The sequence below is a fragment of the Pleurodeles waltl genome, chromosome 10 (assembly GCF_031143425.1).
Source record: "Pleurodeles waltl isolate 20211129_DDA chromosome 10, aPleWal1.hap1.20221129, whole genome shotgun sequence".
NCBI classification, from domain to species: Eukaryota; Metazoa; Chordata; class Amphibia; order Caudata; family Salamandridae; genus Pleurodeles; species Pleurodeles waltl.
In genome coordinates, this window is record NC_090449.1 from 14,922,326 (window position 1) to 14,948,922 (window position 26,597).

At 52.1% G+C, this 26,597-nt stretch overlaps 1 protein-coding gene across 3 annotated transcripts in view; it reads left to right on the top strand.

Annotated features, from left to right (window-relative positions):
• Positions 1–26,597, top strand: part of PLXNB3 (plexin B3) — a 255,741-nt gene that overhangs the window by 85,709 nt on the left and 143,435 nt on the right. For 2 of the 3 annotated variants that reach the window (XM_069209417.1, XM_069209416.1), the window contains exon 2: positions 5,334–5,472. The exons of the other annotated variant lie outside the window; for it this stretch is intronic. In XM_069209417.1, the coding sequence (XP_069065518.1) occupies positions 5,377–5,472 (96 nt within the window). In that variant the 5' untranslated portion in view covers positions 5,334–5,376. The remainder of the gene's footprint in view (positions 1–5,333; positions 5,473–26,597) is intronic. 3 annotated transcript variants of the gene reach the window in all.

The following is a 26,597-nucleotide window of genomic DNA, read 5'->3' on the forward strand; positions in this document are numbered from 1 at the left end:
CAAAGCGCCACGGCGTCTATGAGCATGAGTGCGAAGGAGAGACGGAAAAAGAAGTTTGCTCAGTCAAACACATCGGCAACCGTGCAATTATCCATGCAACAGGGTCAATTGCCAGGGTGGTAACAAAACCACCCCAAGGAGGGACAAACGTTAAGCATTTACAAATGAAAATAAAGGATTTTTGAAAGGCAAGCCCATGAACGAGTGATAGTGATGGGCGTGCGGTGGACGTGGTTTAAAGCCCACAGACCGATTACAACACGTCAGAGCGCTTGCGCGCTCCACCTAAAAAGGGATGAATGTAGTGCTACAATTATTGGCATCCACTAAGAAATCACTCTGGTCCGGATTCAAGTTCTTCGATTTTTGCTCACTGTGCTACTCCAGACAGGTCCTCCTCCAACAGGAAGAGTTTAGTGGGAACCTCCTGGCCACACGCCTTCGGAAAGGGAACACAAAGCAACTCTTTTTAAGCAGTTTGACACTCAGAACAGCTTCCATTCCAATTTTCTTCCTCAAACAGATATACCCACAGAACGAACAAACTAGGTATTCAAACAATATTTGTTATAAGAATCAGTATCCGGAGATATAGCTGTATGTTGGTGGGGTTCACATACATGGGGTGTGTGATATATATATATTTCTTTTTTCATAAGCACCTTTCATGTTTTGTTGTTCAAAGCCACCTATATGTGTATTTCCTGTACAAGCCGCCCTTGTCCCGTATGCTCTGTGTCCGGGGACGAGAGAGGCTCGTACACTGCCAGCTCCATAGCAGAGGTGTGTTAGGGCCTTGATAGCAGGGTAGTTCTCTCATCCCTGGATCGGGCCTATCTGCAGGTTCCACAGAGAGGTCACTCATTCCACCCGTGGTGTTCAGTCTGTACATGGAACTCATTGGAGACGTGTCAGCCCGACTGACACACATTTCTATCCGTGCTTAGTACTTCAGGGTCCTCCACACAGAAACCAAGTAAACAAACTGAGCTCAAGAGGGAGTGGATTAAATGAACTTTTATTTAGAAGAGTAGCTGCCAGGAGTGAAAACTTGTCCATATGGGAACAGAAATCATCCCAAACTGAAAAAGATGTGCGGTACCACTCCAGCAACACCAGGTTATGTTATGTCATGTGTATTTGTACTGTACACATGCCGCCACTCTGGGGGGTATCCTGGTGCCAATGGGGGTCTTTGAGGTAGGAGGGTATGTGGGTGCTCGGGTATTCGACTGCGGGTCTGGGAGTGCGTCCTGGATGAGCGGAGTCCGCTGGTGAGTGGTGTGCGGATTCGGACATATAGTGCGTTACCGTAGTCCAGCCTGCTGGTGATAGGGACCTGGATGAGGGTTGGGCGGGTGTTACTCAGAAGCCATCTGAAGCCTTCCCCTTGGAGTTTGAGGGCGTGGAGGCCAGAGTCGCTGATCGGGCTGATCTGTTGCTCTCTCCATCATGCGCCACTTTTCCTTGTGTGCGTCTCCTCCCTCTAAACTGCCCTGCCCCCCACTCAGCGGTGTTACCACCCACCCCCTTTCTTGTTCTCCCCTTCTGCTACTTTTCTTCTCCTCCCATCCTCCCCCACCTCCTCCTCTCCTCACTCTCCTTTTCCACCCAGAGGCAAAGTAACTGGCCAAGGTGACACTACACAGCAAGCATTGGCAAAATCAGTAGGTCTTCCTTTATGGAAATATTGGCTTTGCCAATGCAGTTTGCTGAGGCTGTGCAGAACTGGGGAAATGATTCTTCTGATGCTGCACAGCATTGTAAATTATTTATATATAGATATATATCTATATATATATATATCTATATAAATACATGCGTCATGCTGTTCACTGCTGTTGCCGTGGGCATCACCATGCATGAATATATACAGAACAAGAAAGCCGCCATGTCTGTTTTTACCAATCCAAGGTGGCTAATTCCGCTTGGATCAGTAAATAAGAAAAAAATGTTTTTTTGTGTGAAAGTACATAATTAAAACAAAAACGAACTGCAGGATAATGGGGGCAAGTGAGGAGTGGAGGGCTGGAGTGGATGAATAACAGTGCACGGCTTTAGGGGAGGGTGTTTGGAGTGTACCCCCCCCCCAATATAAATACCTTCTTAGCTTGGTAGGCAGGCTCTTGGGGCCCTGAGTCCGGCTGCTATGTCTGTTTTTCCTGCCATCTTCATTTCACTAAGAGTTTTCAACTTGTTCATTTTTTTGGATCAGGAACTTAACAAAAATATTTAGGGCCTGTTTACCAAAAAGATTGGAAATCTGCACCCACAGAAGTACTCCTTGGTCGGGTGCAAATGTACTACTTTTGGGAATTTAAAAACATTGGCAGTAGGAAGTTTGGAAAGCGGCGCCAGTCTCCGTTTTCCGGGCATAGTCCTGGCAGGCAAACACCCAGGAGCTGACGGAGGGATGTCTGCCAATGTCTAACCACTGGCAATGCACCAGGGTACAGTGCTTTAAATGGGCCAGTACTGTCCGGTACTGAGTACCGGCACTTTTTTATTTTGAGAGAGAGAGTACCAGCACATCTCAAGAAAAACGTAATACTTTGAATTGGAGAGTACCGGCACTTCTCAGAAATAAGCAGGTACTCTCGCACAGAGTACCTGCACTTTATTTTTTCCATTTCAAGCACTGGTAGCACCCCCAAAGCACCGTTCTTCACCCTCTGGGCCGCTCTACAGAGAGGACTGGATTCAGCAGATGAAGAGAAGCCAGACAGGGAGACCGACCCCCAAATGTAGAGATGTCTGCCAGCCCCGCAGACATCTCTGCACGGTGGCAGAACCCAGGAGTTGGACACATCCCTCCTATCAGACGGGTGGATGCAAACTTTTTCAAAACATTTTTATTCTTAACTCTAAGAGCAGGAGTTTGTTTTTGAATAATAAAACTGTCCCCCAAACGATGGGATTTTCCTCCCATTGCATGGAGGTGGTTTTTACTGCCGCCACCAGGGTGTACCCGGCGATAATGGGCTGAAAAAACATCCCTTTGATGGCCAGCCCTAGAAGGGACCGGTGGTGGGGTGGCTTCGGGCCACCAAGGGAGTGAGCGTTACTTGCAGTCCACCGGACTCCTGGTCGGGCCGGACCTGGAGTCTGGGACCAGGTGCTCAGTTGCTGTCATCAGTCTCCAGGAGAAGGGAGGGAGACTGACACGAGATGTATTCCAGATATGTCTGCGGTGGGGGAGCGGGGGGTGCAGCTGCGACACGAAGCTGGGATGGGTGCCTGGGCAGTGATGGGCTGCAGTGCCCAACTTCCTGGCAGTGGGTGGTGGACATCCTTCCCTGCCCCCTCCGCACTGAGTCCAATGATTCTCACTCCGTCCCCCGTCAATGGGGCTCTGTCTGACTGAAATGTCAGAGTTCGGAGGTTTAGGGGTGGCCACAGTCACACGCCCTTCTCTTGTACCCCCGCCCACGCCTTCAAGGCCCTCCCTGGGTCAACTTCACAAGCGGGGCGGGGCGCGGCTGTGATGTTAATATGACATTACCAAGAGTTTCCTTTCATATGCTAAGGCTCAAACTGGGGAGCAGCTGCTCAGTGCACAAGAGCACCCTTTCTGCCTTCCATGATCACTAGTGAATTAGTAGAGGACAAAACTCCTGTACATAACATGTTGACTATCCTGCAGTAGTGACCATTAGTAACTGCAGTGCACGAGAGCACACCTTCTCTGCCTCATGAGCACTCGTGAATCACACACTACAACTCACAAGCCCTGTACATGACATGTTCACTATCCTGCAGTAGTGACCATTAGTAACTGTACAGTGCACAACAGCACACCTCTTGCTCTTCATGAGTACTAGTGAATAACACACTACACCACACAAGCCCTGTACATGACATGTTCACTACTCTGCAATAGTGACCATTAGTAACTGTACAGTGCACGAGAGCGTGACCATTAGTAACTGTACAGTGAACGAGAGCACGCGTTCTGCGCTTCATGAGCGCTAGTGAATCACACACTACAGCGCACAAGCCCTGTACATGACATGTTCACTATTCAGCATTAGTGACCATTAGTAACCGTACAGTTCACGAGAGCACACCTTCTCTGCTTCATAAGCACTAGTGAATCACACACTACAGCACACAATTACTATACATGACATGTTCACTATGCTGCAGTAGTGGGGGGCCTTGTCCCTGTACCTTGGGCTGGTCTGTACGCTCCAGACTTGGATTATGACTGGGTTGGGGGTCTTGAACTTGGACTGTAGGTGGTATGTAAACTCGCCTGTAGTGGGATTATAACTGAGTGGGGGGCTTGTACCTGGTCTGCGGGTGGTCTGTAGCCTTCAGACTGGGATAATGACTGGGTAGGGGTCTTGTACTTGGACTGTAGGTGGTATGTAGGCTCCTGGACTGCAATGGATGGGATCTTGTACCTGGGCTGTGGGTGGTCTGTAAGGATGACGCTTCTGGTGGACCTTGGACCATTGCTTCCTCTTGCACTGTGGTGATGCTGGCGAGGTGGGTCTGTATACTCGTGTTCACGGGGGTGAGTCTAGAGGGGGGTGGAGGGGGGCCTTGGGCCGCTACTGTCTCCTGTACAGTAGGGGGGTGGGGGGGCTGGTCCGTGCTAAGATGCGCCGGGGCACTGCAGCTTGGCACCGGCTGTGACAATGAGGACCCTTCAGGCTGGGCATGTGGAGGGCGCCGGCCCCACATAATTGCCCCTTCTTAGCAGAGCCACGAGGGGGTCAGGGGTCACCGGGCCCCAAACAGTGGTCGCCTTCAGCCCCCACAGATGGCCCGCACAATCCGAGCTTTCAAGGCCCTGGGAGGGTAACCAGAGACCCGCTCTGTGGGTGGCACCCAACTCTGGCGCGCACGCAGCCTCTTCAGTGTACCCCAATAACTGCCCCCCTCACCCCAGTACACACACAGCTGTGGCAACGCACCTCAATCCTGGCGCCCATCCAGCTTTTTCAGTGTACTTCAATAACTGATGAAGTCCATACCCCCCCCCCCCACACCCCCCCCCCCCCCCCCCAACCCACCCCACCCTTGACAATGCACACGCCTGTCCACTAACCTCACCCACGACCATCTCTAAATCGGCTCGGCCAGCCTCACTGTTAAAGCACTGGGGTGTAAAGTGTATTGCCCAGGATCACACAAGGCTTGGCTATGTGCTACGGGACTCTGGGATGGAAGTTCAGAAGAAGCCTAGAACCATGTCCATTCTATAGAGCTTTAACCATGTAGAGAGGGGTAGATTCCAACCCTTGCCCCTTCTGTACCCCCCGCACCGCAAGCATGAACGTTCCCATAGGTCACCCTCTGACAGCCTTTTCTTTCTCTCTTGCCAGACAGGACCATGAACACTAGACGGCAGTGTGAAGTTTGGGCGCTATGAAATCTAGCGCCTCTTGGAGCGCAGTGCCAGGCTTCGGCGCTATGCAGACTGGGGGTTCCTGGAGTCTGGCCTGTCGGAGGTCCATCAGAGCGGTGAGTGCCGGGGGCAGGTCTTGGGGTGTCTCATGTACACGTCTCTCTGAGGGTCTCTCCGTGCTGCACTACTAGCAGGTGGGTCCGTCCAATGTCTGTCTCTCGCCTGCCTGCATGCCTCTCGTCCTTGCTGTGTCTTGCCTGCTTGTCTCTGCAGTCGATTCTTTAAATCACCTCCCCGTCTGTCTCATCTCCTGTCTGCCTGTCACACGTGCTCTCTCACTCCTGCCGTTATGTTACCCCGTTTCTTACAGGACCCTCTCACCTGCCTTCTCCTGCCTTTATATCGTTCCCGGACTGTCTCTTGTCCGACCCTCTCACCTGCCTTCTTCCTCCTTTATTTCATCCCCGACTGTCTCTTGTCCGACCCTCTCACCTGCCTTCCACTCCCTTAATATCATCCCCTATCTCTTGTCCGTCCATCTCACCTGCCTTCTTCTGCCTTTATATCACCCCTGACTGTCTCTTGCCGACCCTGTCTCCTGCCTTTATATCACCCCTGGCTGTCTCTTGCCCGACCCTCTCACCTGCCGTCTCCTGCCTTTATATCATCCCCTGGCTGTCTCTTGCCGACCCTGTCTCCTGTCTTCTTCTGCCTTTATATCGTTCCCGGACTGTCTCCTGCCCGACCCTCTCGCCTGCCTTCTTCCTCCTTTATATCACCCCTGTCTGTCTCTTCTCCGACCCTCTCGCCTGCCTTCTTCCTCCTTTATATCACCCCCTGTCTGTCTCTTCTCCGACCCTCTTGCCTGCCTCGCTTACCTCTTGCCTGTCTCTCGTTCTCTGTCCTTATGTGCCCGTCTCAACCCCCTGTATTTGCGCACTCCGCCGCCCGTCTAACCCTCGTCAGTCTAGGTGTCATTAGCAAGAGACAGAGCTGCGGAACAGTGGGCGTGGCTTCCATGGGTGCATCAGGTGCAACGGCACCGGGGCCCACTGAACCCTGTTTATTTCTCTATTTCACAGCAGCCATGGGCATGTGCTTTCCTTGCACCAGAGTCCGTGACACACTGGGTGGGGCACTGCTGGGATGGGGGGGGTCACTTCAGAGTGCAGGGGGGGGGGGTGAACCCTTCTCTAGTTCGTGGCCTCTGTATGAAAACACTGCTGACCTCACATAGACGTGCAGCGGGATGTTGGCCTCCGGCTCTCGTCTCTTCACTGGCTCGGGTTAGTGATGGTGAAAGCCCCCCCCCCCCCCCCGTGGCTCACGTGGCCTTTCTATGTTCACATTATCTGTTGCTTAAATAATGACGTATTTCACTGTTTGCTGTCACGCCCACGCCACCGTCCTATAAGGCTCCCCGAGCGGCCCCGCCCAGTAACCTGGGGGGGGGGGGGGCACCTGCCAAGCTCTCGGTGGTCTAAGAGGGTCCATAGTTAAGTAGAGGGCCGTGTGCAGCGCCTACCGACCGCACGTGTGCAGCCTGTGGAGAAGTGTGGCTCAATGGTTAGAGCGGCAGACCCTGAAGCAGAGATCTGGCTCAAGACCAGGGTTCAAGTCCCGCTTCGGCAGGTCTTGGGCTCAATTCCCCTTGACCAGATAATTCTCGCCTCGGTGCCTAATCTAATTCATGGGTCCAACTCTGCAACTCTGGGCAATAGCTTGCTTAATCTCCACAACGTCCCCAACAGCGCTTGGATGCCTGGCTTCACCCTGGGGGTGCTCAGGAGTGGGCGCCTCACAGGGAAAAGCCAGGAGGGGTTCTATAGCGGTATGAGTACAGCGCCTTGAGACCCTAACGGGTGAGTAGTGCGCTATACAAGGGCTAATTTACATTTTTTTACATTTACCGACCGCACGTGTGCAGCCCTTACCGACCGCATGTGTGAAGCGCTTACCGACCGCTCGTGTGCAGCCCTTACCGACCGCACGTGTGCAGCGCTTACCAACCGCACATGTGCAGCCCTTACCGACCGCACGTGTGCAGCGCTTACCGACCGCACGTGTGCAGCCCTTACCGACCGCACGTGTGCAGCGCTTACCGACCGCACGTGTGCAGCGCTTACCGACCGCACGTGTGCAGCCCTTACCGACCGCTCGTGTGCAGCCCTTACCGACCGCTCGTGTGCAGCCCTTACCGACCGCTCGTGTGCAGCCCTTACCGACCGCTCGTGTGCAGCCCTTACCGACCGCTCGTGTGCAGCGCTTACCGACCGCACGTGTGCAGCGCCTACCGACCGCACGTGTGCAGCCCTTACCGACCGCACGTGTGCAGCCCTTACCGACCGCACGTGTGCAGCCCTTACCGACCGCACGTGTGCAGCCCTTACCGACCGCACGTGTGCAGCGCTTACCGACCGCTCGTGTGCAGCGCTTACCGACCGCTCGTGTGCAGCCCTTACCGACCGCTCGTGTGCAGCCCTTACCGACCGCTCGTGTGCAGCCCTTACCGACCGCAGCGCTTACCGACCGCTCGTGTGCAGCGCTTACCGACCGCTCGTGTGCAGCGCTTACCGACCGCACGTGTGCAGCCCTTACCGACCGCACGTGTGCAGCCCTTACCGACCGCACGTGTGCAGCCCTTACCGACCGCACGTGTGCAGCCCTTACCGACCGCACGTGTGCAGCCCTTACCGACCGCACGTGTGCAGCCCTTACCGACCGCACGTGTGCAGCCCTTACCGACCGCACGTGTGCAGCCCTTACCGACCGCTCGTGTGCAGCCCTTACCGACCGCTCGTGTGCAGCCCTTACCGACCGCTCGTGTGCAGCCCTTACCGACCGCTCGTGTGCAGCCCTTACCGACCGCTCGTGTGCAGCCCTTACCGACCGCTCGTGTGCAGCGCTTACCGACCGCTCGTGTGCAGCGCTTACCGACCGCTCGTGTGCAGCCCTTACCGACCGCAGCCCTTACCGACCGCAGAGCTTACCGACCGCAGCCCTTACCGACCGTTCGTGTGCAGCCCTTACCGACCGTTCGTGTGCAGCCCTTACCGACCGTTCGTGTGCAGCGCTTACCCGACCGTTCGTGTGCAGCGCTTACCCGACCGCTCGTGTGCAGCGCTTACCCGACCGCTCGTGTGCAGCGCTTACCCGACCGCTCGTGTGCAGCGCTTACCCGACCGCTCGTGTGCAGCCCTTACCGACCACACGTGTGCAGCGCTTACCGACCGCACAGCAACATCTCGAGCCCTATTTTTAGTAACCTTTGGTTCTTCTGAGCTGGAAATATGTTTTTGTTAAAAGCTGCACGTTATGCCAGGAAGGGCGGATTAGGCGTGAAATCCATGAGTAGACGAGGACGCCGCGGCCACAAATTTGCACGATTCCAGTGGCCTCGATGGGAAGTCGGCTGGTATTAAAGATAACCAACCACAAATCCCATTTGTGCTGGGCACCGGAAGCCTTTCTGTGTCTGATTCATATCTTGAGGTACAAAAATAAACCGGAGCAGCAGCCTGGGGGACTGGGTTTTTGCCCCCATTTTATGTGCCTTGTTACCCAGTTTTAAGTTTGACCCTGTGGGACTTGTCACCAGGGCCGGCTCTAGGGCGGTGCGACCGGTACCACCGCACCGGGCGCTGACTTGGGGTGTCACCTGTTTGTATGTGTCCTGATTTTAAAAGCACCTGCTGCAGTGTTCCTTGCCTCCAGCAGTTTTCAGGCAACAATAAAAATGTCACGGTAACTGGTGATTAGTGTTCTGCCTGGAGAGAGATGGAGTTTTGAGGGGCATGGTTAAGGGGTGATAGTGAGGCAGTCGGTGGTGGAGGTGGTCACTAGGGTAGGGGGGCATCAACAAACACTGTCGCACAGGGCTCCACCAGCGCTAAGGCCGGTCCTGCTTGTCACCGTGCAGAACCTATTCAGAAATCTTGGGGACTTGGGTTCGGCCCTTGCCTCCTTCGGATCAGGAACTGTCAGCCATTGGGTTCAGACCTTGTCAATCATAACTTGGCTCAGCCCTCAGGAGCATTTGTCTCACCGTTTTCAGTTGGGTCATTGAGTGTGCTCTTCCACCCCATTATAACACTCAAGGGACTACTTTGCAGTCCGTGAACAGCCCTGCCAGATGTTTCTAGAGCATCTCGAAAGGGAGTGTCACAGAATAGAAAGGGAGACTTTTTTTCTCCAAAGTCTCCATTTTAAGAGGCTTTACTCTTCACGCTACGTAACCAAGCACCGGCAAAGTCAATTATACAACTCTCAAAAGTATTGACATTGCAATACTTAGTTACTTTTGAACACATGTTTACCACCAGTGAAACTGGAAAAGCACCCCCCAACATGGGGGGGAGCGTGGCCCCTTAGGGGTCGGGGACGCCGGGGGCCGGACCCTCTGCACTAGTTGTGTGCGGGCTGGCCAGCTGCTTCTGCCTGCACGCCTCGCGGGGCGCTTGTGGGCGGAAGTTGCGCTTCAAGAGAGGAACGTCGGGACAACGTTGGAGCCGGACCGGTTTAGGCGGCCGCGCGCCAGTGGGGGGCTTAGACGCTCTTCTTCTTGGGGGTGGGGCCCTGGGATAACAACCGAGATAGGATCCTGAAGTCCTGGACCAACCTGCGGATGGACACACCAGATTGGGGGTAGGGAGCCCAGATCACTAGGGTGGTCACGGGGCTCATGCCCTGGGCCGCCCCGGTACACCACTTGGCTGATTGGTGTTTGGAGAGGGGGTGGAACCCTGAGCATGGGGGCAAGGAACGGAGGAAGCAGGGGTACCGCCCCCCCTAGGGATACAGGTGACGACCAGTCCCTGTGTGGTCCAAAGGAGGTTCAGGACAGGAAGGGATCCTGTCAAAAGTGATTTATGGTTACAGATGTAAAAAGTACGTATCTCAGTGAATATTAATTTGGATTTGCAGTGAAACGTTTAATAGAGTGATTTGCATGAAATGATTTACATAAAATGATTAATGTATTTGATTTTAATGAAAGTATTATGAAAATAAATACTTCTTCCAACAAAATAATTGTCTTGTCGGTTGGTGTATGACCGGTGTTGGGGCAAGGGCCTGCTGGCGGCTTCCGAGTCCTATGTGGTGGTCTTCCAACCCAAACCTGCTCTCGCTCAGTTTAAAACCAAAGCCTTTCCCTCTCAGACTTCACCCGGAAGAGTTCTTGGGCCTGGCCAGGTCCGCTGCGATTCACTTCAGATCTGCCTGAGCGACTGAGCTTTTCTTTGTGAACATAAGGGTTCTCCGTAGGAGTAAATTCACACCCTATTTAGCCAACAGTTACACTCTTCTTGGGCAGCTTCATGTGTTTGGCACACGACATGCTGTGATTAAATAAATGCAGCCTGGTGTGCAGAAGACCACACAAAGGCCCCCACATAGGTCTCTGACCTCAGTGAGGTCTTTTATCTTTTATTTATTTTATTACGCTTTGGTACTGCACACACTCGACCCAAAGGGAATGGCCTCCCACGTACCTTCCGTGCTCAGGGCCACCTGGGGGTCCACGGAGGGGCCAGCAGGAATATTAGCTCCATTTCGGCAAAATTCTCCGTTTAGTGCCTAGAGTTAATGTTGCATTCGTAATACAGTATTTTAGTAAATTTTGGTCCATTTGAGGTAGATTTTTTTTGTTTTTTCATTACAGCATATAATCTTTAAATTTGCAAAGATTGTGGATCAGGACGCGGGTACGCCAAATGCAGAATTCTGCTGAAGCGGACCCTTCTATTGGTCGATTCGATTAAGGCCCGACCACTCACACTACAGAAGTGCCATACAGAGACCTCACAAGAACATAGCGCCTAACCCCACCAGCACTTGACCCAACCAAGAGAGGTGGCAGTGTCCTGGCGCCTACCTCCGCAGGAGGCGCTAGGCTTTCCAAGACCTGCGACAAACTGAGGTGCAGGGGGGCTGGAGTGAGTACACTCTGAGGAAAATGTGGCCGAACAAAGGGTTAAAGGGGGCTAACCCAAAGTCCCCCTCTGTATATTTTTGGGGCACACAAAGCTGTCATCCAGACCTAAACAAGAAGGACGGGGTGGAGGGGGCGGTGGTGGGTGAGGGGGTTGCTAGTTAGGACAGAAAACTCTCCAACTTTTCCCAAGACAGTTGGAGATGCTGGAAAGCTAAAAGAAGCATTGACAATGACAATAGGCCTGACTTTAAAGGAATGTTCTATGGTATTATGAATCCTTACAAGTACATGCCATGCAAATAGATACATATTTGCGTGGAAGCAAAGATCTGTAGACTAAGGTTGGTGTAGGTTCAAAGGTTAGGTGACAATGGCACAGTCAAGCCAGACCTAAAAATCGATGTAGGTTAATGTCTGCCCTCCCCCCATATTTGCTGCTGCCTGAGAAAATCACCATAAAATATCTAGTTATCTAAGACACTTTAATAGCATTACAGCAGGGAAAAGCCAGGAGGGGTTCCATAGCGGTATGAGTACAGCGCCTTGACGGGTGAGTAGTGCGCTATACAAGTGCTAATTTACATTTACAGTGCCATGTGTGCGCCTTGAGACCCTAATGGGTGAGTAATTGCGCTATACAAGCACTGATTGATTGATTGATTGAAAGTTCAAGCTCAGGCAGCTGGAGAAATAAAATGTTCACAATTGTGTGGAAGGCAAGCACTGTTTTGTGAACCGCACAACTTCTGCTCAATCAAAACATGTACTTCTGGCTCCCAAGGTGTGGGCGGAGCCAAAGCCCCTCTGGTGATTCTCACATAATTGTCTTGTGAGCTGAGTGTCAGTTCTGACCATAAAAAGGAGTGATCACCATCCCTCCTCAGGTCCGCGGGCACCGCCCCTTCTTCCGGAAGGAGCAGGAGCCCCGCCTCCTCGGCCTATGCCTCTTAGCAGCACACACCGCCCGTTTTTTGGACTTACCCAAAGACATGCACTTCCCCTTCCCCACCTGGTCATTCCCCACTACAACTGTGCAAGTCTGCACGAGTCAATTCTTCCCCTCCCCCCACCCCTCAATGGGCAAAGCTGTCATCAGTGCAGCAGGTGCAGTGGCACCCGGGGTCCGGAGGTTCGGAGTGACCCACTCCACCCAAATTATAGTTTTTCCTCCCCTTTCAAAACGGGACAGGAGCTCATGTTCCTTGCTTGCATTAGGCCTCGTGGCACCTTTGATATGCCAGAGCCGCTCCCTCCCAAAGCGACCCTTGCCCTCCCTCCCGGAACCCCCCCTTACCTCACGCAGCCCTTCCTGCTCGCCCACTGTCCCGGATACACGAGGCTCCCGAACAGACAAATCCCTTCTTGGGAGCGCGGATTCCAAACGTGGCTAGCGAGCACTTTATAAGTAAGATAAATTCATATTTAAATAAAAGCCCGAGGTGACATGTGGAGGGGGTGAAGGGTAGAGACAGGAGTGAAAATAAAAAAGGAAAGCAAGAACACAAACTCGAACAGTGGACTTGTTCAGCCAGGACTTGCTTGGGTGGTTACATTACAAAAAAGAACTTGAAGCCACTCACTGACAAAGCCAGTAGTTCCGGCTTTCGAAGACCACTGCTGAAGAATGAATGGGTTAGAAAGGACATTTTAGGTTTTTATGTATTGTATTTTAAGAACAGATGATTGTAGTAACTGGTATACGAGAATTGCAAACGGGAAATACGTTTAAAAGTTTGTTTTTGCATTTAGCCTTCCCTGCCAGGGGGATTTGGGTCCTGTGATCTGGTGTCGGAACAGCACTTCCTTCCCCTGCAGCAGTGTTGGCAGGACTCCTTGTGTTTTAAGTTCTGGTTTTCTGTGGGTCTCGTGACAAGCCAGATCCTCACAAGGGGAAGCTCGCCCAGTATTCGTGTTTTTATAAATAGTCACTCATAAATTGATGTGTGGATTTGTAAATAGTCACATTAACATCCAATGTAAAGCCAGTTTTCCAAGAAAGATTGTAAACCAACCTGGATGGAAGTTTTCATTTTAGGTCTGGCCTATGTCCTGCATTAGTTGTGTCACCAGACTGTGTAATTAAAATTGTGAATACAATAATATTTACATACAGAGAGTGTTTTGGGGTCCGCCCTCCACTCGCTGCTCTGCAGCTGTTCACGTTGTTTCCGTCTATTGCAGAATGGGGGGGGGGGGGGGGCGGCCTCCATCAGTCACTGACTCTTGCAATGAGCGACCCTTGTGTCTGATGAGACGGGGGCAATTGCCCATCCTCTTAGAAAAGCAAACTTCATTGCCAAAGCCGGTGGGCCCTTACTTGTTTCTTTGTGTGTCTAAAGTGTGTCTTCGGTTACACTAAATCAAAGACGACCCTGACGTTTCTCTGCGTGAACGAGAATCATATTTTCCTGTGATGAGCATTAAAACTCCAAACCCAAAGCTGCTCAGGTCCTCGGTTCCCCTGCCTGCTAGGGAGCATCCGTGCTCTTGTGCAGCGCGGTGGGTTAGTGCCCCTGTGGCGCAGGGTTTTGCAGAGGTTCACTGCTCTCCTGAGGTGCACTGTCCCCAGGGGTACTGACCCCAAGGGGCAGTGCAGCGCTGTGGTGCGTGTTCCCAGAATACACCCATTTGTGGGCTGGGATCCTTGAGGTGCTGTGCAGTGTCCTGAAGTGCAGTGCTGGGGGTGTGGTGCTGTGTGCTTTGACACTGCCCTGGAATGAGTGCAGGGTGCTTGAGTTGTGCCTTAGGGTGTAGTGTCCATAGGTTGCAGTGCTTGATGCTGGGATCGCACCCTACGATGAAGTGCATTGCTTGGGTGGTGTCCCAGGATGCAGTTCGGGATGCTGAGGTGGCATCCATCATATGCAGTGCACTATGCTGGGATGGTGTTGATAAGATGCAGTGCACTGCATAGCAGTAGCGTCCTTAGGACACAGTTCAGTCCACTGTGTGTATTGATCCTGGAAATTCAGTGCAGTGTGACGGGGTACTGTCCTTTTAGATGCAGTGCGATGCAGTAGTGTCCTGAAATGTCCCTATAGTGCAGTGTCCCGGGATGCAGTGTGCTGGGGTTGTGTGCTCGTGACCCTATAGTTCATTGTGCTGGGCCAGTGCCCTTCAGACACAGCTCAAGGTGCCCCATTACACCCTCCTGTGCAATGACTAGGGTTCTACCCTAGGTTACAGTGCTGGGGTAGTGTCCTAGGATACAGTGCAGTGTTATTGCCCTGGGATGCAGTGCAGTGTGCTTGGTCAGTGTGCTTGGTCAGTATCCTAGGGTGCAGTGCAGTGTGATGGAGTAGTGTCCTGAAGTGTCCCTATAGTGCAGTGCAATGTGCTGGGCCAGTGTCCTGGCATGCAGTGCAGTGTGATGGAGTGGTGTCCTGGGATGCAGTGCAGTGTGATGGAGTGGTGTCCTAAAGTGTCTCTATAGTGCAGTGTGCTGGGCCAGTGTCCTGGGATGCAGTGCAGTGTGATGGAGTGGTGTCCTCTGGAATGCAGTGCAGTGTGATAGAGTGGTGTCCTGAAGTGTCCCTATAGTGCAGTGCAATGTGCTGGGCCAGTGTCCTGGGATGCAGTGCAGTGTGATGGAGTGGTGTCCTCTGGAACACAGTGCAGTGTGATGGAGTGGTGTTCTGAAGTGTCTCTATAGTGCAGTGTGCTGGGCCAGTGTCCTGGGATGCAGTGCAGTGTGATGGAGTGGTGTCCTAAAGTGTCTCTATAGTGCAGTGTGCTGGGCCAGTGTCCTGGGATGCAGTGCAGTGTGATGGAGTGGTGTCCTAAAGTGTCTCTATAGTGCAGTGTGCTGGTTCAGTGCCCTCGGATGCAGTACAGTGTGCTTGAGGTAGTGTCCCCGGGTAAAGCGATGTTTGTGGTGTGCTGTTACTAGGATACAAACCCTGGTGCCGGTACACAACACATCACACTCACGCAGTGCACATGGTGCTGTGCCCCTGAAATAAACATGGAGTGTGTCCTAACAAGACATTTTGGTGAGCATTGAATTAGTGTGTGTGTGTGTGTGTGTGTGTGTAACTTTGTCAGGTTTGTGCAGTCCAATATTTAAAAGAAAATAGTTGGTGAAAAGACCTGAAAATTCTGTTTTTTTATGTTGAGTGCACAAGCGCTGTGACCTGTTGTAAGTATTATGGGCTTCTAACCGCGCCCATCTTACACCCATCATTTTCATTAGTTCCTGGGCTTGCCTTTCAAAAATCACTTGATGTCATTGGTAAATGCTTTACGTTTGTCTCGCCTTGCAGACTGCACTGTTACATGGATTATTATTTGATTGCCGATATACTTTAGCGTAGGCAAACTATTTTTTTTTTCCTTTGTCTCTCCCCTTCATGCTGCATGGCTGCTCACAGCGCAAACAGGCACAACAGAGTGAACTCGATCAGCAGTATTGGAGCGCTGGTCACATTGTTCAGTTACCTCATCAGAGTAAATACTTGTGGCCCTCCCCTTAATACACTTGAAATTGGTAAGTGCTCTACGTGCAACGGAAATCCTCAAAGCAAAAGCGTCTTTCCAGGCACAGCGGGAGAGCCGATACTACAATATTCACTGCACTCTGGAAACTCGCCCCATAATGCTTTTTTTATGGCTGGAAATTTTGTTTTTCAGCTGCAGAAGTTATGTTTTATGGGCCTTGTTTTCAATATCATTGCTATAGGCCTGCTAGCCTTGGAAATGTGTAATGTACTACGTCCTCTAGGGGCTAAATATATGGTTACACTGCATTACTTTCTGCCATTCTGTTTTCAAGTGGTTATGCTCTCTAAGGGCTGACTGTTTTTACAGGACCATGTTTCTTTCAAATACTGTTTTTATTGTAGTGTCCTCTAGGGGCTGTTCTGAGCATTACAGTTAACATACTATAATAATTGCGGTATTAAAAACTCGCCCCATAATGCTTTGCAGGGCATTACTTTTACAAAACATTTTTGCTCATAACTCAGTCTGTGGTCTCCACACTAGATTAGTGGGGACCCCAAAATAATAACCCCTCCAACCATTGTGTCTTTTAAGCTTTCTCATGGCTAGAACTTTGGTTTTACATCTGGGAGAAATGTTGTTTTAAAGGCTGTCTGTGATATCATTGCAGTAGGCTTGTTAGTCCTAAAATCACCCTCTTGGGGCTAAGTATCTGGTTACACTGCATTACTTTCTCCTGTTTTTTTCATGGAGTTATACCTTCTAGCGTTTAACAATATGGTTACATGACCATGTTTCTTTGAAATTATATTTTTGTTATGATGCCCTCTATGGGCAGTTTTGAGCATTACAGTGAAATGCCAAACGTTTATTTCTGATAAAGGTTTATAGCAATATTGTATATGTTTTAATAATCTCTCCTTATTACAATTATGGCCATGATTCAGGCCAACGTAACATCCTTATTACACCATGAACACTTTTGGTATGTTTGGATGACCTTTCTAGTTTTTCTCCTCTGTGGCTGTCTTGTGTCTTTTTTGGGGGAGTTGTGTTATCCAGCCAGCAACTCTAATGTGGGGTGTTGAACATGGTGTTCTATTGGAATTAGCATAGCAGGTTTAAATTAGGATGCTAAATGGCAACATTTTCATTTTTCACTGGAGACCGAGGAAGAAGGTAAATGGATGTACTTTAGTTATATGCAGGGCCCCCGAAATTATATGGCAAAAAGATGAAATTATGAGGCAGGGTTGACCAATTTGTGTGGCAAGAAAAGTCTGGTTATGAATTTACAATGCCAATAGCTGTAACTCAAGCAAATGTGAGACCTATTGCATTGCAAATGCTTATTCTGACATTAAGCATCCTTCAGAAGTTTATGGGCAAATTGTGCCCCAGGCTAAGTTTTGTGAAGTCACTAACATGAAAAATGTCACCATTTGCACAACCACTGATTCCAGTGCTGCTCCATCAAACACGTCAGACGTGACGTTTTCAGGTAAAAAATAATGACCAATCAGAACCACCAAAACAGCTCTTGCAGCCCTTGCCTTGTGTACAGTCCATCTTTTTGCAGGCGCATTACTCAGTTGCAGAGACTCATCAGTTCTAACGAGCATTGACTAGGCCAATAGGCCCACCTTTGTTGCCCGACGTGATCACACGCATTCACAAATGCATGTGTGTTGAATACCCTATTGGCAGGGCCACTTGAATTAAGTGAATGTGCGACCATGGCGATTTTCACATAATTGTATATTTCCTGTATTTGCCACATAATCTATCTGCCACATAATCTGCAGTTTTTAACCCAAAAAATGTTTTTAGTTCAAAAGTTAGTAAATACGCAGCAACGTGTTGCCCGCAGTGGAAGGCCCTTTGCAAAGGTTGACTGGTCACCTTTCTGTAGCTTACTGCTGTATTTAGGTGTTAAACCGGTACTGATGTGGTACAGTTGATGCCCAGACAGTTTCAACAAACTTAACAAGCATTTACAATTCAACATGTCTCGCATTTGCTCTGGCGTGGGCGGAAGCTGAGGGAGTAGCGCTAAGATGCTAAGACGCTATGGGCATGCGTAAATATCCCCTATCTGCTAGCTGGGACGCGATGCTGACCCATCTACGCGAACCAGAACATGATACGGACACTGGTGAAGCAGACACATATAACACATCATTAGTACTGGAATAGGCAATCCATATACCAAGATGAATAACGGAACCTTTAATGGCGTACCTCCCTATACGTCACTTAAGGTCAAGACAAACCACTAACAAACTACTCCAATGATGAACCTTGGGTACGGGCGGAGTGACAGTTACGCAGTTATACTGGGGGGCCCTTGGGCCGTGGGTTGGGGGACATTTAGACCAGACTCCAAGTTTTGTTAATTGTTTATTTTGCTTTACATTGTTCAGTTTACTGTCAATGCTGAATCTACAAGCTTATCAGTGGCTCTATGAACACGCAATTTATTTTGTAGTTAACTTGAGAGGGCACCGGCTTCATGAGGAAATACTCACCGAATTGAGTAAGCTGAAATTAATCAAGACGTGACCTCAACTGCATTTGTTCTCTACGTCAACCCCAGTCCTATTTTGTGGCTAACCGCTATCATTGATCATATATGCTACAATTAATCTTCTGTTAGCTCTTCTGCAATGAGTTCAAATGTATGGATAATGTACCCAGAGTATGTGTCTATATAGCGAATTCACATACTGAAATTGTATTAAAAAACTTAAATAAATGATAAAAAGATTAAAGCAAAAAAACAGGTCTCTCATTTGCTCGAGTTAGAGCTATTAGCGTTGTAAACTCCTAACCGGACTTTTCTTGCCCCACAAACTGAAAGAAAAAAAAACGAGCGTGATCGCGCTATGCAAATCGCAGCACGATCGCGCTGAAATTAAAAGCCAAAAAACAATTGCGCTACGAAAAAAAACAGTGCAATCTCGCTGCGTGCAAAATAAGATAAAGTAGTCTGGAAACCATGCTGAAAACATGGAGCCTCGTATGTTTTCAGTAGTTGGCCGGTGCGCTCGAGGAGGGCTAAACACCGGAAAAGCAATGACGAATGCATGCCTTTCACTAATAAAATCAAGTGGATTTTAAAAGGCAAGCCCTCAAACCAATGAAAGTGACCGGCGTGGCATGAGCGTGGTTAAAAGCCTGAAGAGAGATTACAACAGGGACAGAGAGCTTGTGCACTCAACCCTAAAAATGGCAAAATAATGAAGTAATACTACCACAAAATGTTCTGCATTACGCCACATAATTTGCCTTTTCTTGCCACACAATTTACTCAAACCTGCCCCATAATTTGATCCTTCCTTGCTGCATAATTCCAATGTCCCTGCCTTCTGGATTTGCCAAAGCTGTGTAAACAGTAGAAATTATGCCTGGTTTCTGTAGAGCGTGCACATAGGAGAAAAAGAGCTGGTGTGACTAACAGCTTGATATTGGAGTAAAGTTGACCCCCAAATGACGTCGTTGTGGGGGACCCTTGTTCCAGGTATCAATGAGGAGGCACATCAGGGAGACTGAGCCCAGGTTACCTTCTGTCCCTGATAGCGGGGTACTGCCAGGAGTACCACAGACCAGGTAAGGTGGCATCTCCTTCCCCTGGTCTAGGTGGAATCCATGCAGGAGGCCTTGGAGTGTAGTCTGGTCTGGCTGCCTTACACAGACTTGTGTGAGCTGGCACCGGAGCCCGAGGTTGGCATCCAGGCTAGCTGCTAAGAGCTGGCAGAGGGGTGACTGAATGCAAGGGGGCACTGTCAACTCCTGGATGCCACCTTTTGTGCATGGTCACGTGTTCTGGAGTACTGTGGGCTGTCCCTGAAGGTTCCCATAGGGTGGTGTGCCCACTTGGAGGGAGCCTTATGTAAAACTATGTGAGGTCAGGGACGTGGCCATGCCTGGAGCATGGTGTCCAGCACTGTGGTACTCGAGTGGACCACTGTGTGAGGTTTAGGCCGCCTTGTCTGGAGAACGCGACCCCCTCTAAAGCCCCCTCTGGCACAGTGAGTGCTGTTCTCAGCAGTCCATCCATGGATCTGGGTCCAGTTGTAGCCTCACCATCTAAGAGTACTGTCCGTTTCTCGAGGCCTCAGTATTTTGTCCACTTCTTAAGGGCACACCTAGAATATTGGGTTCAGTTTTGAAGGGTACATCCTGCTGAGCTATGACGATTGAAAAGGCCATGCCTAGATTGAGTTCTGGAGTCTGTGTGGCCTGGTGCTCGGGGCCTAGTCTGGTGTACAGTGCCTGGGGCCTCAAGTGAGGTATTGTGTCCAGATGTACAGGCTTCATCTATACTGGGTTCTGGGGTTCCTTTATGGTTTGGTGGGGGCGGAGGGGTGCTTATCTGGTGTGCATTGTCTGGTGCTGGGGGCCTCAAGTGAAGTATTGTGCACAGGCTGTACCTAGATTGAGTTTTGGTGTTGCTGTGTGATCTGGCGGGGTGTGTGTGTGTGTGTTTTTGGGAGGGGGGGGGGGTTGTTCGTGGTGTACATTATCTGGTGCTGGGGTCCTCATGTGAGGTATTGTGTCCAGGGGTACAGGCTTCATCTATACTGGGTTCTGGGGTTCCTTTATGGTTTGTTGGGGGTGGAGGGGTGCTTATCTGCTGTACAGTGCCTGGTGCTGGGGGCTGAAGTATTTTTTACAGGCTTTACCTAGATTGAGTTTTGGGGTTGCGGTGTGATCTGGCGGGGTGTGTGTGTGTTTGGGGGGGGGGTGTTTGTGGTGTACATTGTCTGGTGCTGGGGGCCTCATGTGAAGTATTGTGTCCGGATGTACAGCTTCATCTATACTGGGCTCTGGGGTTCCTGTGCGGTCTGGTGCTCGGGGCCTAGTCTGGTGTACAGTGCCTGGTGTTGGGGGAGGGGGCTCAGTGAAGCACTGTGTCCAGGTGTACAGGGCTTACCTGTGTGATCTGGTGGGGGTGGAGGGGTGCTTATCTGCTGTACAGTGCCTGGTGCAGGGGGCCTCATGTGAAGTACTGTGTCCAGGCTTCATCTATACTGGGTTCTGGGGTTCCTGTGCGGTCTGGTGCCCAGGGCTTCTGGTGTACAGTGCCTGGTGCTTGGGGGGGGGGTCATGTGAAGTACTGTGTACAGGCTTTACCTGTGTGATCTGGTGGGGGTGGAGGCCTCAAGTGAAGTATTGTGCACAGGCTGTACCTAGATTGAGTTCTAGGGTTGCTCTGTGATCTGGTGGTGTGTGTGTGGTGGTGGGGGGGGGGGGGGGGGGGTTCATGTGAAGTATTGTCCCGGTGTAGCGGCCTCGGCTAGAGTAATGTGTCCGGTTCTGGGGTCCTTAGCTGACCCCATGACCCCTTCTCTGCAGAATGAGTCTGTTAGGACAGTTTCAGGGCCAGGAGGGCATCCGTGCGGCCTTCACACCTACACCCATTAAGCACCGGTTCAACGCGTGTCAGGGGTGGATACGAGATTCTGTGAAAGTTGGTAAACCTGGTACAACGGGGTGAATTAGTGCCTCGGGGCCCAAAGTGTTGAGTCACTCACTACCAGTGCTGAAGGATGGGGTATTTGATGCAGCCGGCGCTGCGATGCCACACGGATAGAATAGTTTGTAAAAGAAAGGCCAATGAACACGGTGCTTTCTGCCAGCCTTGGCACATTTTAGGAGAGGTGCACGAACAGTAACCGAGCGGAGGCTGAAGGGTCCGACACGAGCGATAAAAAGAAAGTTTTTAGTTGCGGCGGATCTGGAACACACCTGGCGTTAGCCCCGTGCTTAATTTGAGCCGGTGGTTTCCGGTGCTCGGCACCAGCACTTTATTATCAACACAGGCTCTCATGACACCTGCCGCTTGGTGGCGCCGATTGTGTAATTTTGTGAGGCGCACAACAGCAGCTGTTTAATAATTAAGTATGATTGAATAGTACCCGCTACCCAAGGGACAGCGTGACTGGCATGCGTCCGTCTCTTTACTGAGTATGTAAAGTCGGACTTGTCACGCTGCAGGCGTGAGAGGATTAGCAGTTGTGTTGGTGCTTTCACTGGCAGCGCTGGCAAGGGCAAAGGGTGGGGCGAGCTCGGTGCCCTCCCGACAAGGGCCTTGGCAACAATTTTTTTTAACAGATTAATCACAACATTAGCCACCTCCCCCCTTTCACATCATGTGTGTAAATCCATATTTATAGGAGTGTAGATGCAGCACTGGTCTCCCGCCACCCCACTTCCGTACCCATGAACCCCCCACTTGGGGCAGCAGGTTGTGCTCCTTCCCCCCCCCCTGCTTCCCTGGGGGCTGCCTCGCCCCACGTCAACAGGATACCGTGGTCCCAGGCTGGGCCTGTATTCTTGCAAATCCTCGTTTTCAGATGTGCGAATCCAAGTGCTTAATTTTATGGGTCCGAAGACTACGATTCCCAGAATGCACCGTCTCCCGCAGGGGGCCCTGTGGCAACCTGGCCGCCTCGCAGTGAAGTGTGCATGTGCCAGGCTCGCCTGAAGGGAGAGGGCCGTATTGTTTACATACATTAAATGCAGATCGCAGGGAGTACGCTACGGGGTGAATTCATTCTCCCTGCCCATTCTGCACTTGGCCTCTTGCCAGGAGCTCACTCCCAGCCTCTGCGGGAAGTCTCTCTTGCTTTTAATTCTTTTTTCTGGGTGTCGGTGTTCGGTGACGAAGGCGCGTCTTGTTGTCCTGCCTGCACCTGCAGGTGTGCGTGCAAGGACAGACATATACATTTACATACATGGAGGGCCGTGTCAGCGGAATCCAACTGTGCCCTGGTGAGGGCGTGCCGCAGGAGTAATGTTACTCTCTCCGCTGGCGAAACAGCCCCCGCGGTGCCGGTGGGGGGCTCGAGTTTCGGTACGTCACTGACTCCCTCACTATTGTCCTGGTCTCATCCAGGGGCGGGGTTACTCCCTCCCTATCTACGGTGTGCCCTGGTCTCAGGTCTGACTCTATTCTTCCTACCTATTGAAGGTGCGCCCTGGTCAGGTGTGAGGTTACTCTCTCCCCTCCCATGAAGGTGTCCTGCCCCCCCCCCCCTCACATCTGCATTGGAGGTGTGTCCTGCTCTGGTGTGGTTGTACTCTCTCAGGTGTGTGCTGGTCACTCCCTCACCTGAGTGCTAGAGGTGTGTCCTGCTCAGGTGTGATGTTCCTCTTAGGTGTGTCCTGGTCACTCCCTCACCTCTGTGCTGGAGGTGTGTCCTGCTCAGGTGTGTCCTGGTCCCTCCCTCACCCGAGTGCTAGAGATGTGTCCTGCTCAGGTGTGAGGTTACTCTCTCAGGTGTGTGCTGGTCACCCCTTCATCTGTGTGCTGGAGGTGTGCCCTGGTCAGGTATGATGTACTCCCTCACCTTTGTGCTGGAGGCGTGTCCTGTTCAGATGAGGTTACTCATGGTCACTCTCTCACCTGTGTGCTAGAGGTGTGTCCTGCTCAGGTGTGATGTTACTCCCTCACCTGTGCTGGAGGTGTGTCCTGCTCAGATGTGATGTTACTCTCTCAGGTATGTCCTGGTCACTCTCTCACCCGTGTGCTGGAGGTGTGTCCTGCTCAGGTGTGATGATCCGCTCTCACCTCTGTGCTGGAGGCGTGTCCTGCTCAGGTGTGCTCTCGCGGTCTCCTGGTCTCTGATGCCTCCTCTCCTCGGTGGCAGCGGGTACCTCTCACCTGTGTGCTGGAGGTGTGTCCTGCTCAGGTGTGAGGTTACTCCTGGTCACTCTCTCACCTGTGTGCTGGAGGTGTGTCCTGCTCAGATGTGAGGTTACTCCTGGTCACTCTCACACCGGTGTGCTGGAGGTGTGTCCTGCTAAGATGTGAGGTTACTCCTGGTCACTCTCACACCTGTGTGCTGGAGGTGTGTCCTGCTCAGATGTGAGGTTACTCCTGGTCACTCCCTCACCTGTGTACTGGAGGCGTGTTCTGTTCATATGAGAGGTTACTCTTGGTCACTCTCTCACCTGTGTGCTGGAGGTGTGTCCTGCTCAGGTGTGATGTTACTCCCTCACCTGTGCTGGAGGTGTGTCCCGCTCAGATGTGAGGTTACTCCTGGTCACTCTCTCACCTGTGTGCTGGACGCGTGTCCTGCTCAGGTGTGCTCTTGCGGTCTCCTGGTCTCGGATGCCTCCTCTCCTCGGTGGCGGCGGGTACCTCTCTCATGTGTGTGCTGGAGGTGTGTCCTGCTCAGATGTGAGGTTACTCCTGGTCACACTCACCTGTGTGCTGGAAGTGTGTTCTGCTCAGATGTGAGGTTACTCCTGGTCACTCTCACACCTGTGTGCTGGAGGTGTGTCCTGCTCAGATGTGAGGTTACTCCTGGTCACTCTCACACCTGTGTGCTGGAGGTGTGTCCTGCTCAGATGTGAGGTTACTCCTGGTCACTCTCTAACCTGTGTGCTGGAGGCGTGTCCTGCTCAGGTGTGATGTTACTCTCTCACCTGTGTGCTGGAGGTGTGTCCTGCTCAGGTGTGAGGTTACTCCTGGTCACTCTCTCACCTGTGTGCTGGAGGTGTGTCCTGCTCAGGTGTGCTCTCGCGGTCTCCTGGTCTCGGATGCCTCCTGTCCCCGGGTGGCAGCGGGTATCTCTCACCTGTGTGCTGGAGGTGTGTCCTGCTCAGGTGTGAGCTTACTCCTGGTCACTCTCTCACCTGTGTGCTGGAGGTGTGTCCTGCTCAGGTGTGATGTTACTCCCTCACCTGTGCTGGACGCGTGTCCTGCTCAGGTGTGATGTTCCGCTCTCACCTGTGTGCTGGAGGCGTGTCCTGCTCAGGTGTGCTCTCACGGTCTCCTTGTCTCAGATGCCTCCTCTCCTCGGTGGCGGCGGGTACCTCTCTCAGGTGTGTGCTGGATAGTGTGTCCTGCTCAGATGTGAGGTTACTCCTGGTCACACTTACCTGTGTGCTGGAGGTGTGTCCTGCTCAGGTGTGCTCTTGCGGTCTCCTGGTCTGGGATGCCTCCTGCCCCCAGGTGGCAGCGGGTACCTCTCACCTGTGTGCTGGAGGTGTGTCCTGCTCAGATGTGAGGTTACTCCTGGTCACTCTCTCACCTGTGTGCTGGAGGTGTGTCCTGCTCAGGTGTGATGTTACTCCCTCACCTGTGCTGGACGCGTGTCCTGCTCAGGTGTGATGTTCCGCTCTCACCTGTGTGCTGGAGGTGTGTCCTGCTCAGGTGTGCTCTTGCGGTCTCCTGGTCTCGGATGCCTCCTGCCCCCGGGTGGCAGCGGGTACCTCTCACCTGTGTGCTGGAGGTGTGTCCTGCTCAGATGTGAGGTTACTCTTGGTCACTCTCTCACCTGTGTGCTGGAGCTGTGTCCTGCTCAGGTATGAGGTTACTCCTGATCACTCTCTCACCTGTGTGCTGGAGGTGTGTCCTGCTCAGGTGTGCTCTTGCGGTCTCCTGGTCTCGGATGCCTCCTGCCCCCGGGTGGCAGCGGGTACCTCTCACCTGTGTGCTGGAGATGTGTCCTGCTCAGGTGTGAGCTTACTCCTGGTCACTCTCTCACCTGTGTGCTGGAGGTGTGTCCTGCTCAGGTGTGAGCTTACTCCTGGTCACTCTCTCACCTGTATGCTGAAGGTGTGTCCTGCTCATGTGTGATGTTACTCCCTCACCTGTGCTGGACGCGTGTCCTGCTCAGGTGTGATGTTTCGCTCTCACCTGTGTGCTGGAGGCGTGTCCTGCTCAGGTGTGCTCTCACGGTCTCCTTGTCTCCGATGCCTCCTCTCCTCGTGGTGGTGGGTACCTCTCTCAGGTGTGTGCTGGAGGGGTGTCCTGCTCAGGTGTGCTCTTGCGGTCTCCTGGTCTCGGATGCCTCCTGCCCCCGGGTGGCAGCGGGTATCTCTCACCTGTGTGCTGGAGGTGTGTCCTGCTCAGATGTGAGGTTACTCCTGGTCACTCTCTCACCTGTGTGCTGGAGGTGTGTCCTGCTCAGGTGTGCTCTTGTGTTCTCCTGGTCTCGTTACCTCCTCTCCTCTGTGGTGGCGGGTACCTCTCTCAGGTGTGTGCTGCAGGTGTATCCTGCTCAGGTGTGATGTTACTCTCTCATCTGTGTGCTGGAGGTGTGCCCTAGTCAGGTATGATGTTACTCCCTCACCTGTGTGCTGGAGGTGTGTCCTGCTCAGGTGTGCTCTTGTGTTCTCCTGGTCTCAGATGACTCCTCTCCTCGGTGGCAGCTGGTACCTCTCTCAGGTGTGTGCTGCAGGTGTATCCTGCTCAGGTGTGATGTTACTCTCTCACCTGTGTGCTGGAGGTGTGTCCTGCTCAGATGTCCTCTCACGGTCTCCTGGTCTCGGATGCCTCCTGTCCCCGGGTGGCAGTGGGTACCTCTCACCTGTGTACTGGAGTTGTGTCCTGCTCAGATGTGAGGTTACTCCTGGTCACTCTCTCACCTGTGTGCTGGAGGTGTGTCCTGCTCAGATGTGAGGTTACTCCTGGTCACTCTCTCACCTGTGGGCTGGAGGTGTGTCCTGCTCAGGTGTGCTCTTGTGTTCTCCTGGTCTCGTATGCCTCCTCTGCTCTGTGGTGGCGGGTACCTCTCTCAGGTGTGTGCTGCAGGTGTATCCTGCTCAGGTGTGCTCTCTCGGTCTCCTGGTCTCGGATGCCTCCTGTCCCCGGGTGGCAGCGGGTACCTCTCACCTGTGTGCTGGAGGTGTGTCCTGCTCAGATGTGAGGTTACTCCTGGTCACTCTCTCACCTGTGTGCTGGAGGCGTGTCCTGCTCAGGTGTGAGGTTACTCCTGGTCACACTCACCTGTGTGCTGGAGGTGTGTCCTGCTCAGGTGTGCTCTTGCGGTCTCCTGGTCTCGGATGCCTCCTGCCCCCGGGTGGCAGCAGGTACCTCTCACCTGTGTGCTGGAGGTGTGTCCTGCTCAG